General features: G+C 43.4%; 1 protein-coding gene across 1 annotated transcript in view; it reads right to left on the bottom strand.

The window, feature by feature from the left end:
* Window positions 1-14,553, bottom strand: part of LOC310648219 (transcription intermediary factor 1-beta-like) — a gene marked incomplete at its 5' end in the record, with an annotated part of 78,546 nt that overhangs the window by 21,384 nt on the left and 42,609 nt on the right. Inside the window, 9 exon segments of the mRNA XM_083375967.1 lie at window positions 2,159-2,189; window positions 2,444-2,581; window positions 2,728-2,855; window positions 3,062-3,176; window positions 3,375-3,521; window positions 9,691-9,805; window positions 12,726-12,842; window positions 13,914-14,049; window positions 14,338-14,470. Coding sequence (XP_083232093.1) covers window positions 2,159-2,189; window positions 2,444-2,581; window positions 2,728-2,855; window positions 3,062-3,176; window positions 3,375-3,521; window positions 9,691-9,805; window positions 12,726-12,842; window positions 13,914-14,049; window positions 14,338-14,470 — 1,060 coding nt within the window.

Below are 14,553 nucleotides of genomic sequence, written 5' to 3'. Positions count from 1 at the left end.
AGGGGGTGGAAAGTGAGGAATGAAAGCCTCTGGAATCTGGGTTGTTTCTCTGGATGAAATGTGAGGGGGTGGGAATTATCCTGCTACGAACGGACTGCTGTCTCTCTTGTCCCACGAGGGGCTTACCACCTGGAGCTTGGCTGATCCGGACCTGACCAAAGGAACTGAGGGGTGGAGTTTGCTTGGGGACACTTTAAATATATTGATCTGTGAGGGGATTCTTCAGATCCTGTCTATTATACCTGCCATCTCCTATTTCTTAGTAAAAGTTCCTACTTGGAAAACCTTGTCTCCAAGAGTCCTTCTTTCCTAGGATGTGGGCTGAAGTGGGTTCTGACAGTCTATCTTTCAACCAAGACTTAGTTCTCAAGAGTTCAGTCTAGTATTTTTTCAAGCAAATAGTTTCCAAGATACTTTAAGTCTCCCAAATTTTTCAATGTTATAACTTTAAATTATTTCTAATTTAGTTTATACTCTGAATGTTTTTCTCCCCGAAGATGTAAACCACCGCCATTCTTCTAGGAGGAGGGGCACCAAGAACACCCACCACCACCCCGCTTGTGGGAGCTTTGCATTTTGGGTTTCTTTTTTCCAGGTAATTTTTTTTAAAAAAAAGTAGAGCAGGAAAAAAAAATACTGTCACCCAGTTCCAACACGTTGCTTAATTTTGCTAGTTGGTGCTTCCCCCCCCCCCCCCCGGCTGTCAATAGCTTCCGACTGGCTGCCGAACTGCGGCCAATTTTTCACCAGCTGGCTTAGAGGGCTTCCTCAGATCAAATGGACTGACCACACTCAGTTCGTGATCTATGAGGGTCCCCCTCTTTCTTCGTCGCTTCTCCGGGACGACTTTAGGGCCTTTTCGGGCCCTGAGCAGGACAAAATCGAACGTGGGAGGCAGAGCCCTACTTCCGTCTCGCTACGAGGCAAAACCAGAAGTCCCTCCACAAACTTTCTATGGGATTAAGGTCTGGAGACTGGCTACACCACTCCAGGACCTTAATGTGCTTCTTCTTGAGCCACTCCTTTGTTGCCTTTGCTGCATGTTTTGGTTTGTTGTCATACTGGAATACCCATCCACGACCCTAACCCTAACCCGTCCATCATCCCTTTGATGCAGTGAAGTTGTCCTGTCTCCTTAGCAGAAAAACACCCCCAAAGCATAATGTTTCCACCTCCACGTTTGACGGTGGGGATGGTGTTCTTGGGGTCACAGGCAGCATTCCTCCTCCTCCTCCTACCACAGCGAGTTGAGTTGATGCCAAAGAGCTCGATTTTGGTCTCACCTGACCACAACACTTTCACCCAGTTCTCCTCTGAATCATTCAGAAGTTCATTGGCAAACTTCAGACAGGCCTGTACATGTGCTTTCTTGAGTAGGGGGACCTTGCGGGCACTGCAGGATTTCAGTCCTTCACGGCATGTGTTACCAATAGTTTTCTTGGTGACTATGGTCCCAGCTACCTTGAGATAATTGACAAGTTCCTCCCGTGTAGTTCTGGGCTGATTCCTCACCATTATCATGATCATTGAAACTCCACAAGGTGAGATCTTGCATGGAGCCCCAGACCGAGGGAGATTGACAGTTATTTTGTGTTTCTTCATTTGCGAATAATTGCACCAACTGTTGTCACCTTCTCACCAAGCTGTTTGGCAATAGTCTTGTAGCCCATTCCAGCCTTGTGTAAGCCTACAATCCTGTCCCCAACATGCTTGGACAGCTCTTTGGGTCTTGGCCATGGTGGAGAGTTTGGAATCTGATTGATTGCTTCTGTGGACAGGTGTCTTTTATACAGTTAACAAGATGAGATTAGGAATACTCCCTTTAAGAGAGTGCTCCTAATCTCAGCTCGCTACCTGTATAAAAGACACCTGGGAGCCAGAAAACTTGCTGATTGATAGGGGATTAAGTACTTATTTCACTCATTAAAATTCAAATCAATTTATAACTTTTTTGAAATGCATTTTTCTGGATTTTTTTTTGTTATTCTGTCTCTCACTGTTAAAATAAACCTACCATTAAAATTATAGACTGATCATTTCTTTGTCAGTGGGCAAACGTACAAAATCAGCAGGGGATCAAATAATTTTTTCCTTCACTGTACATGGCTTCACTCTAGACTCTTGTTGGACACACCACTTTCTCCTTCATATTCCTTACCTACACCAAAGCCATCACCAATGTCCATTGGCTGAAAGAAATGTGAGAAAATTTTACATTAAATACAATACACATGTAAGTCCAAAACTGCTTTGTCACCATCGTTTGGCAATGTATATTTATTTGTTCTTGGCCTTGTATAAAACAGGGCCTCCTACTGCAGGCTTTAAACTTAATGTATTCTCTTCTAGGAAAAATCAACACCAGCTTACATGTCATTTAATCAGTGCATTACTAAGCATGCCTGTGCATTAAGGAACCTTCCTTGTCCTGAGTTCTGCTCACCTGTCCAGCAGAAGAGGCACTGGCATCATTTATATAGCAGTCGGGGATGGCCTGCCGCCGGCTGTTGGAAGGCAGTACAGGCTGAAGCAAAGCTCCCTTATTCATTATGCTTGTCTGCAGAGACATCTGTTGGACACCCTACAAAGAAAAGTACACCAGGAAGCCTGTAACTGCCCTGTTAGCACCTCCCAGATTGTAGAGATGGGTTTACCAGCTGAAACTGGTAGTTCAGTTGCACCAGGCTCTTATTGAAGAGAAAATGTGCACAAATCTAGAGTCAGTACCTGAGAAAGGGGGACAGAAACTTGTCCGACTGCCACTCCTGATGCAACAGAAGCAGCATTGGCCCACTGTTGTGGTGCTCGGGCATTGGCAGTCACCAGCAAACCACTCCGTTCTGAGACTATCTGGCCTGAGGAAAAAGAAGAAAAATGTGAATCTGGCTGGCATTTTCAATCCCACAATATCAACCTTCAATTAATGCTTTGGAAAACTCAGGATTTTCTAACTTTCTCTAACTTTGCTGTCCCTTACCATTTCTATTCTGATGCTCAGTTCAAATCCAAGACTCCCACTTCCTTTCCTGAATAAGAAGCATTTCATTTCATCATCACTTACCAAATGACTCTGCACTCTTGATCCAAGCATTTAAGTCCCACTGGAATTTCATGTCTCCATGGGGTTCCACTGGATCCACAATCATCTTTAGAGCCCTGTGCAGCTGAAAATAAATCTAAAGCCAGAAAAAATGGGGGAGGGGAATAAAAGAGAGGGACAAAACACCAATTACATGTGAAACAGCAAGACCATAACTGGTCTGTCACTTAACTTCAGTACTGACATTAGATACATGAAAATAGAAAACCTGAGGCAAGCCAGGTCACCTTAACTTTCCCCCCCCAAAATCACTTATTAACCAAGGGGCATTTACCAGTTTCTTTGAGAGCAGCAATGCACTGTTGTTGTCACTCTCCAAGGCCCAGTTAGCAAAGCGCAGGATATGTTCTTGGTGACGTTGCAGCTTGGTCATGGCCCAGTGCTGCCTCTCCAGTTTCTCTTGTTGCCCTTCAGTGACTTTCTGCAAAAGGGAGAAAATTAGGTGAAGAAACAGAAGTGGAAGGTACCCTTTCCTAGAAATGCTACAGCATGCACAGTGATAGCATGCAGCCTCCCATGGCTCTATGCTATCCTGATCCATCCATCCACCCAAATAAACTTGTGTTTTTTTTCCCCTAACTGAAAGCAGATCCTGAGGACAGATAGCATAGGTATCTGGATAGGTAACTGGTTAGCAAAAAGTTAAGCCAGAGGAGAATACAGTGCAAACTATTTAAGAGATGTAGTGTCACTACTCGTCCTGCAGCGTGCAGAACAACGGAAGGACAGGAACGAGAGACGACCCACAAAGGGTTGTATGTGCTTTATTCCTCCTCACAGCAACCCGAAGCAGGAAAACAAAGTCAGCGTTGGCCGCTACCCGCAACCAATGCTGCTAAATACATGCCTATGGCACACGCCCATACCCCACCCAAACACGCCCACATACTCCCAACCCCTATATACACCCCGCCCCTCCCCGGCAGAGCCTTTTGCTTCTTGCTCCCTTTCCGTCAGGTAAGCTCGCACCCAAGGCCCTCCACCACCTTGCCCCACCCCCACGCCCCATCCCAAAACGGGCCCCACCCGGCCCTGGGCCCCTGCATGGCCGCCAGCGTCCAGCCCCTTTAGCCATCCGGGTGCCAGCTCCGACGCAGGTACTGCGGTGGGAACGAGCCCGTCCCCCGACGAAAAGGCTGCCGGCACCTGGGCAGGGCTGTCCCGCACCTGCGTGCGCTGCACAGCTGCTCCAGATAGTCCTGCCGCGCAGAGAGACCGTAGCTGAAGCCCCGCTGTCTGTTGGGTCTGCAGGCCCTTCCCCCGCTCGAGACAGCGGTCCTGTAGCACAATAGGGGCTCCCCGGGCAGCAACCGCCGTCCGGTGGCTGTGCGCAGCCGTGCCAGCCGTCGCAGCTTCCTTGCCGGCTCCGCCGTCAACCGGCGTGTCCTGCGCCTGCGTGGCGACAAATGGGAGTTCCGCCGGCAGCAGCGCGGCCGGCTGCCACGGAATGGCCGTCCGGCGACTCTCCTGGGCCAGGGAGGAGCGGTCAACGGGAGTCTGTCGAGCCGTCAGGGCATCCGGCACCCAGGTCAGGAAGGGCCGTAGGGGAGCGGAGGGCCCCTGTTGAATGTCGGCCCCGTGGGGCCCGACATGTAGCCTCAAACTAAAAAGGAAATATCATTTCTGGAGAATGTGGGTACTAGGGATGTTTTATACCTCATTTTACCACCAAATCAAAAGCCCTCAAAGACTTAATTAAGAGGAACAAGCCTAACAAAGTTTGACAAATTCCTGAATATGGAAAAGACTTTCAAGAAGTAAAGAAACTGCTTTATGTAGTATTAAGGGGATCAGATTTTAATTTTCCATTTGTTTTGCGTGACACAATATCTGATGTGAATTCAGGGGTTGTGCAAGTCCAAGAGTTTGAGGAAGGGAAATATCCAATTCTTTTATCTTTCAAAAAGCCTCTTGCGTAGGGAGAGAGTATACAATAGCATAGAAAAAGAAGCTTTTGCTATGAAATGGACAGTGTAATCTGATGCAATCCAAGAGTCTACCTGTGGCATTGTGCACTCACTAGGATCACAGATCACCAGCCGTGCATTTGATTAAAGCGAATGAAAGACACAATAAAAGAAAAAAGATGCTGAAGGAACACATTATAAGATAAAGTTGTTAAAAATCTGGAATCTTTCACAGCAAAGATAAAACCAGTGATTTCACTATTATCACCTGTCAAATGCTTTTTTACTCTAAGGACAAGTACAGTAAGGAAGATTTAATCACTTGTGCCACTATGAAATATTTAGATACAGGAAACAGATTAAAGACATAACAAGAATAGCTCTATGAAGGAAGGAACCTACAATGGTTAATGTACACTTAAATAACCAGAAAAAGAAAAAGCGACCTTTAAAAAAGGAAGGCCCTTGAGAATGACAACAGAATTTAAAACACATCTACAAAACCAAGATCACTTTTATTAGGTTGTATGAATACATTGTTACTAAAATACTGTACAGTGACAATAACAATCAAAAATGTGTGACAAATTGAATAAAAAACTGCAAGGAAGTAATTACAGTGGATCAATGGAAAGTGTTATGGGGGGGAAATCAGTAAAATCTACCCCAAACTCTAATTTAAGAGAAAATTAGAATAAAATGGTTTTTAGATGTTATACAGTAGTGGCCAAAATTGTGGAAACCTTTTGGGAAAAGTGTACAGTAGAAATACCACCTTTGGTTAAGTTTCCAACAATTTTTCTTCTAATTTCTTTATAACTGTAGCCTTGTTCACTTAATAATACTATTTTACATCGATTTATGGGCGACCAGTCAACTCTTTGCACCATTACTTTAATTTTATTACGTTTTACAAGCTCACTAAATGAAAGAGAAAAAAAAACCCAACCAACTTGATAGCGATCACATAGCACACTGACAAATGTCTTCCTCTCAGCTTCAATACATGACATCAATAACTGCATCCTACTGTGATATGATTGGCTCATTGCCAAAACAAGATGACACCTGATTGGCTCTCTAAACACTCATGCTCATTGGCTACAATCAGATGAAAGAAAGCTACCTGATATCAACCTAAGCAAGTTGTGCTTCCTTTTTCTGGTTATTTGGCTATAACTTTTCATAGAATACAGTACAGATAATTGAACAAACTTTGTTGCATTACATTCTTGATTAAATTATCTTTCTATTGATATATAATTTTATGGTACTACTCCCCCAAAAAAGTGGTGTTATTAGCCATCAAACCTCAAAAATACACTTTTCCCAAAAGGTTTCCACAATTTTGGCCACTACTGTACAATTCCATTGACAATTGCCAAGAGGGACAAATCATTTAACAATAAATACTAGAAATGTCATAAAAAAGAAGGAACGTTCTATCCTAAGTGAGTCATACAAAAAAAATAATACTGGAAAGAAATCAAAACATTTGGGGAATTTTGAAAATGAATTGAAACCACATATATTGTTATTAGGAATTATTTGGTGTATAAATGTGAAGCATCACAATAGCAACAAGAACCAATTTTCCAATTTGGGAAAGAAAAACCTTGCCAACAATACAAGAATTGGAAACCAAAATTGGAGAATATCCGGCCATGGAGAAATAGTATATATTCACAACAGAACTCAACCGAAACTTAGAAAGAAATGTGCCTGATATACAACAGATTACAGAGCAAGCAAATTAAGGTATTTAGAATATAGCCTTTGAAAAAAAGATATTAAAAACAATTGAAATAAATGACTTAGAAAAAACAACTGTAGAGGTTTAACATGAATATCTAAGTAACAATGCTTGGGGGGAAAAATGAAGGGAAGGGGAAGAGTGGACTATTGAACACATCTTTTTATATTTTAATTACAGGTAGTCCTCAAGTTATGACTGTAATGGAGCCTGCCCATTAGAGTCGAAGGTAGGGACAAACATTAAATGAACTGCCTCAAGTCAACACAAAAAGCTAATTCAGTCCTAGGCTGCATTAACAGCATTAACAGACAGTATCAAGATCATGTGAAGTTTAGTACCAGTTTATAATGCCTTGGTAACACCATACTTGGAATATTGCATCCAGTTTTGGTCGCTATGTTATAAAAAAGATCTTGAGACTCTAGAAAGAGTACAGATAAGAGCAACAAAGATGATTAAGGGATTGGAGGCTAAAACATATGAAGAACGGTTGCAGGAATTAGGTATGTCTAGTTCAGGGGTCGGCAACCTGAAAAAGCAAGAGCAAGAGCTTCCATCACACATAAAAAAAAGTGGGAGCCGCGCGCGTGCATCCACGCACGCGCATGCGCAAAAAAATGTTTTGCGCATGCGCAAAACGTTTTGTTTTTTGTGCATTCGCGTGCGTGGATACACGCGTGCGGTTCCACTTTTTTTTATGTGGACGCACCTGCACGCCAGCGGCGACGGGTCTCCGTGCTGACGGGCGCTGGGTTGCGGCGCCGCCTTCAGCCTGGGCGTCGCCGGAGCCATCCCCGGGACCTCCAAACTGCCGCCCGAACACCCGTTTGGAGACCTGCTGGTGCCGGTTTAGAAAGCTGCCGCGGCCCGTTTACAGAGCTACTGAAGGCGGTAGCTCTGTAAACAGGCCGTGGCAGCTTTCCAAACCGGCACCAGCAGGTCTCCAAACGGGTACTGCCGCTGCCCGTTCCGAAAGGTGCGCGCGCAGCTCTCCAAACCTTTGGAGTGGTGCGCGCGCACCTCCTCCCATTCGGAGTGATGCGCGCGCATCTCCTCCCGTTCGGAGTGGTGCGCGCGCACCTCCGCATGTTCTGAGAGGTGTGCGCGCAGCTCTCCAAACCTTTGGAGTGGTGCGCGCGCACCTCCACCCGTTTGGAGTGGTGCGCGCGCACCTTCGCCCGTTCGGAGAGGTGCGCGCGCACCGGGCGACTGGGAGCTGCAGGAGACGGCTCAAAGAGCCGCATGCGGCTCCGGAGCCACGGGTTGCCGACCCGTAGTCTAGTTAATTGGACAGCCATTTGTCTGAAATTGTATAGGGTCTCCTGCATGACCCGGGGGGTGGACCAGAAGACCACCAAGGTCCCAACTCTGTTATTCTGTTAAGTAACGACCAGCCATCCCTGCTCTCCCCAATGCATACATTAAATGGATACATGGGTCACTAAGTGGAGAATGGGGTGCCTCAGGGGTGGGGAAGAGCCTGGGAGGCCTAGTGCAGGTACAAGCCAACCTGCGTCAAGCTTTGAGGTACCCCATGCTCCACTTCCCGACCCTTGGGTGGGCCGCATGTGCACCCACAACACAATTGGTTATCTTGCCAGTGAGAAAAAATGGGGAAGGAATATGCTGGGCACACCTACCTTTCCTGGTTTTGCCACTGCCCTATCTCACCAAGTAGCCCTGCTTTTCTGGGGAAAAAAGGACTGGTTCCCTAGCCTTTCAGAGCTTTCTGCACCATTCAGCTGATCACTGGGAGACTGCAAACCCTCTCCTGGCTATTGCTAAGCTTTGGGAAAGCTTCAGGATAAGTTTCCCAAAACCTTTCCGTTGCTTTCAAATCATCCCTCCCCCAGAAAGCCACTTTTCTTCAATAAAGAAAAAAAAAGCTGGGAGGACATACTTGTTGATATCCCCCCCCTCAAAAAAGTTAGGTGCTAAAAAACTCTTTGCCCTCCAGTCACTATCCCTTAAAAACCTAATCTGCTAAATTACTGAATGCCTGTAAAGAGGGTAACAAAACCTGCAAGTTACTTACCTCAACTCCAGGCTGAAGAGTAGAGGAAAGGGACGAAGCAAGCAAAGAAAATCTTTGCAGTTTTTTTCCCTTGAGGAGCTGAAGAAAAAAATTCAGCTCAAACAGTTCAGCAGGCTAGAGCACAGCACATGCAGCAAAACGGGACAGAAGCTGGGTCCTTGTGAAGTTTTTTGCTGTCTGTCTAACTCAGGGGTCAGCAACCTGAAACAGTGAAAGAGCCACTCGGAACCGGTTCCCTCACAAAAGGAAAAACTGGGAGCCGCAAAAAATCTGTGCGCATGTGCGTACATGCGTGCATGCGCAGAACAGGGTTTGACTGAAGAGTGGAGCCAAGGCGAGATATGCACCTACCCTGCATATTTGAATTGATTGGTTGAACTTTTTTAGTCCCACTTTTTTTTTGGGGGGGGACTGCACATGGCAGAAGACTGGGAGCCGCAGGAGACGGCTGAAAGAGCCGCATGTGGCTCCGGAGCCGCGGGTTGCAGACCTGTGGTCTAACTAGTCCTAGCTGGGTCTAAAAGGTCTGGTTTCCCAAAGCCTAGCAAGAGCCAGGAGAGGAGCCATTGTACTGTAACTTTGAAACAGGGTCATATGTAACATTGAGGTGTATGACGTAACTTTGAACATTCGTTAAGTGACTTGTCATATCTAAAGGACTACCTGTATACCATATCTTACTTCTTGCACTTCTGTTTTTGTTATGCTTTTGTGAGATGCTTATGCAGTAATAAATCTAATCAAATTTACTAATTTACTTTTTTTAGGTAAAAAAAGAAAAAGAAGACATTAACAGAAGATTTACAGGATGGTATCGTACCCTGCAACTATACAAGTATGTAGCTCAACATCACACACACTGTACTAGCCAATGTTCCCATTCCGTTCTTACCTGTGCATCACTAACCAGCACCTTAGCACGCTTATTGAGCTCCTTCATAATTTGCAAGATAGACATCTTCACATCTACCTGCACACGTTTCTGCACATCTGCCACCTGCCGGATCCTGTTGAGGCAGTAACATAGTTTCCTTAGTCTAGCCACAATTTCTTACAACTGAGGTATGCAACAAAATGAAAAATACATTTCATTTCCAACTGAAAATATATTGTTTTTGTTTCAAGTGGGGCACTGTTTGGAAGAATGTTATTCCAGGTTTCAGCTGAAATAAAAACCAGAGACGTCTTCAGGGGCAATTAGGGCAAAATTGGTGCATTTCTCCTTTTTTATTTTTTATTTATTTTTTAATATACATTTATCTTTTTTTGTCTCTCAAGTCGTAGATTTTTTTGGTATCTCTAATCCATTTTGTCAGGCTTTTCTTCTTATCTTCGGCTTTGTTTTGTGATTCTGGGGTGTGGACTATCTCTTCCAGTTCCGGTGCTTCAGTCACATCTTGTGTGTTTTCCTCCATCTGTGTTAAATCACAATCCCTTCCATTGGTAGATTCTTTCATTTTCTGAAAATTCTTATGTTGTGAGGTTAATGTAAAGATATGTCCATTTATGTCATCAAAGTTACTTTTAATTTCATTGTGGTTTAAGAGCCATTGTTGTTTGGATTAGTTGCAACATAGCAAGCATTTCCTCCTGGAAAGTATTTGGTTTTTCTTGACAAGTTCTTTTTGCAAGCTTTTGAGATTCCATGATAGCTAGAATTCAATTTTTTTCTTTCTCTGAAAACAGCTTTAAAGTCACAGTCAATAGGTGTTTATCATCCAGGAAGGTCAGTTATGTTTTTTCAATTATAATCTTTGCTTATTGTGGCTGGCCCAGAATGTTTTGTTTAGCTTTTTTTTAAAGATCAAAGAAGTAGGCTATCTCATTCTGGGCATCCTGCCAATACAAAGCAGCTAAAGTTATATATTCTCTTCCACTACTAGATGTCAGCAACAGTATGTTTTTGTCCCCCTTAATAGTTTAAATCGCCGCTTCCTTCGGTGGGAGGGTGGGGCAAAGCTCCCCCTTTTCACTTTCGGAGGCTTTTTTTTGCTTCTTGGGGTATCTTTTCCAAAAGTTCTGAATATAGAGTAGGAGAGAGAAGATCAAATTGCTCACAGTTTCAGAATGCTGTTCACCAATGTTCTGGTGAGTACTCGTGGACTACGGCTGCAAGTAGCTTGGGCTGGTTACCGAGATGGGGCCAGCCTTTCTCCTGTCGTAACCCGAATTTCCCGACTGAACGGGATGACCACCGTCATTCTTGCATCACTGGGGCGCCCCTGTTTGCGGCGGCTTTAGACCCATTAAGGGTCCCCTGGCAGGGCGAAAAGAGCTGCATGAAGCAGAGCTTTTGCAATCCCGCGACCGTGTGCTACCGGGCAAAACTGGAAGTCCCCGCACTTCTCCTTTTCATATAACCTACCCATGTGCCAATCTTCCCAGCATTTTTCTTTTCCTATCTCCATTTTTAACATTGCCAAAAAAGTCCCTGATTTTTCCCCACTTCCCATTCTAAAACACTACAAGTAGCCCTTGACTTATGATCACAACTGGGACCAGAATTACTGTTGCTAAGCAAGTTGGGTGTTAAGTGAGTTATGCCCAATCTTATGACTTTTGCCATGGTTGTTAAGCAAATCACTGCAGTTGTTAAGTGAATCACATGGCCGTTATGTGAATTCAGCTTTCTCAATTTACTGTCAAAAGCCAGCTGGGAAGGTTGCAAGTGGTGATCACATGACCCTGGGATATGTGATTGTAAATACATGCCAGTTGCCAAGTGACCAAATTTTGATCACGTGACTGAGGGGATGTTGCAATGGTCATGTGAGGACTGGTTATAATTCACTTTTTTTCATTGCCGTTGTAACTTCAAACAGTCACTAAATGAATGGTTGTAAGTTCTGAACTACCTGTACTGTCTGGAACACTGCTTCTGCATGCCAAATACTCTGCAAAGCCCTAGTTTACAACAGATTCTCTGTTATTTAAATTAAAAGATCATTGCTGGAATATAGGGAATGGCAATCCAAAATAGTGGAAGATCCCAAGTTAGACAGGTCCAACACAAAGACTAGCAGCAAATATAGAAAACAGCAAAATTCTCTTTCCAAATAGGAAGGAGCCTTCTTAGATTAAGAAAAAACATGTACATTTTATAATTATAAATTATTATCATAAATTATATAAACTGACAAGTCACATTATATTGGTGACTAAAACCTGTTCATGGCTGGATAATGCATCACAAGGCAAATCTAAACATTGCCAATTGTGGTTTATCTACAAAACACACCACCTAATAAACTGTTAGTTACAAACGACAATGATTCTGTTTAGACATTACACTGAGTCAAATCTAAATAAATCATTTTACTTCTGTGGACCATGTGCAATGAAAAAACTAGGTCCTTCACATGGGCCACAAAACAGACCAGTTTAAAAAGGGCAGATAAAAAGTAAAGTCCACACTGAGTCGGGTAATTTCCTATATGAGGTGTCCTTGGCGCTCTCTGAGCTTGGGTGTTTTCTTGCAAATGTTTCATTACCCAAACAAGGTAACATCATCAGTGCTAGTCTAGCACTGCCTCAACCAAGTCAGAGTACCAAAGACCCCTCATTTCAACCCCAAGCTACAAATATTCTCCTTTATTGGTAATTTCCTATATATGACCTTGTGGGATTTGCTTGTTTTTTGCAACTGTCCTTTCCTAGATAAGGGGCATAGATAAGGGATAGTGACATTCAGCTTGTCCTTCTTCCAAAGTATTCAGATCCATCAACTAATCTCACTATTTTATCCTCAAACTTCAAGATTAGCAAGGGTGGATGTTAAGAGTCTTCAGAGGTTATGAAATGTTTTTGAATGTTATGGCCCACACTACACTAGAATGCATCGGAACAAGCATGTCTTTCTCTTCCCCCAAGGTTTAGACATGCTAATATTAACTTTTAAGGATCACTTTCTTAGCAAAGGACACTTACGAGGTGCGCACTTCCTTGGTTGACCTCTGGAGATTGGCATTTTTATCCCCCAGGCGCTTGACCAATGAAGCCAGCATCTTACGTTGGTTCTTGACTGCATCTTCCAAGAACTGGTACCTACAAAGAGATTTTTCTAAACTTTTGTATATAAAGCTTTTCATGGACTTTGTGTACATGCTGCTATTTTAACCACAGGAGAAAGTCTCCTAATCTGTTTGACATTACAAGGAGTCCCCTGTTAACCACAGCAATTGGGACCAGAATTGCCATTGTTAAGTAACATGTTCATAAAGCATGACATCACGTGACCATGCTACTTAGTGATGGCAATTCCAGCAATCACAATTGCCTTCATTAAGCAAGGATTACATGGGTTGTTAAGTGAGGATGTCACATGATCGCAACACCTGCTGGCTTCCCATTGACTTTGCTTGTGGGCAACTGGCAGGGAACATCCGAAATCATGATCATGTGACTGCAGAGACATTGTAACAGCTGGAATTCCAAAGACCAGTCATAAGTACCACTTGTTCAGTTATCACTGCAAATTCAATTGCTGAACAAATGGACATAAGTGAGGACTACCTGTATAGATACTCCATTTCAACCAAGGAGAAAGAGAAAGAAGAGAACTGCTAGATATAAGGCACGACAATTTGCTAGACAGCACAGAAATTCAGTATCTTCTAACACATTACACTGATTTTTTTTATTTTTCACAAAGTGGGAGATGGACAACTAAACTTCTGAAAGCAACTGAAGACAGAAACAGTCTAATTCTTAATATTTATTTGAAGCACATTCAAGAAAATTTAATGGAAACTGCATGTATGTATTCCTAAAAATAAAGGAGAAGCAAAGTTAGGATGATCACTTGAAACACTTCCCCAGACACTGTAGCATCTGCAATGTCCTCAAATAGTACCTATTGATATTCAAATTTAAAATAAAAAAGGGTCAAAATCTCAGGAGATAGATAAATCACTTAAAATCACCATATTCTCATGCAGTGTTAGGAGGAGAGTCCACAACACGGCACAAAGTTAAGACAGGACTATCCCAGGCCTGAAAAGGCTGCTAATCTCTGGTCCAGGTCCAGGATAATGAACCCTACCTTCACAGAAAATTGTAGAAAGAATCATCCAAAATTAACAGGTATATGCTTATACAGTCTACAGGAAAGCTTACTGGTGATCTTTGTGAGCATTCAGCTGACAATCCCGGCATGTCAGGGTGTCACAGGTATCACAGAACAGTACCAGAGGTTCATGCTTATGGACAGAACAGTAGATAGTCTTCTCCCTCACCTGTGATTTGGAGGAGCCTCAAGAGAAACAGAAACCATTCTGTTACTTATGTGGATAGATTGCCTTGCAGGGACTAAGAGTATATGAGATGCCAATATGAGATGAAAATAGCCTTCTTCAGTGAACCAAGTGCAGTAAGATTCAAAGGATTTCATTACTTTTCTCAGCCACAATGCATATTAAATTTTGTATGCCTTATCTGTCTAGCACACCCCGCCAACTAAAGTTTACATTTTTTTCATACCATACTCTGTGATTAGGATCATTTACAGTCCATGAGGCTTTTTCTTTGTTTTACTACCTACCTGTGGATCGAACTGTATGGTCCTTAGTGTACTTCACTCTCTGATGCGCCTCCACACATGTCTCACACAGGGGCTCTTGGCACTCCACACAAAAGCTGGTGGCAGGGGCATTATCTTCACAACTAGTGCAACACTAATAGAAAAAGGCTACTGATTAATCAACTGAGGAAAAAAGAACAGGTCTCATCCCTCAGGCCTGGAAATATAAAAACAGAC

Source organism: Vipera ursinii (genome assembly GCF_947247035.1).
Source record: "Vipera ursinii genome assembly, chromosome: W".
NCBI lineage: Eukaryota > Metazoa > Chordata > Lepidosauria > Squamata > Viperidae > Vipera > Vipera ursinii.
The sequence above is the reverse complement of the archived record's forward strand: the minus strand, read 5'-3'. Positions and strand labels throughout refer to the sequence as shown.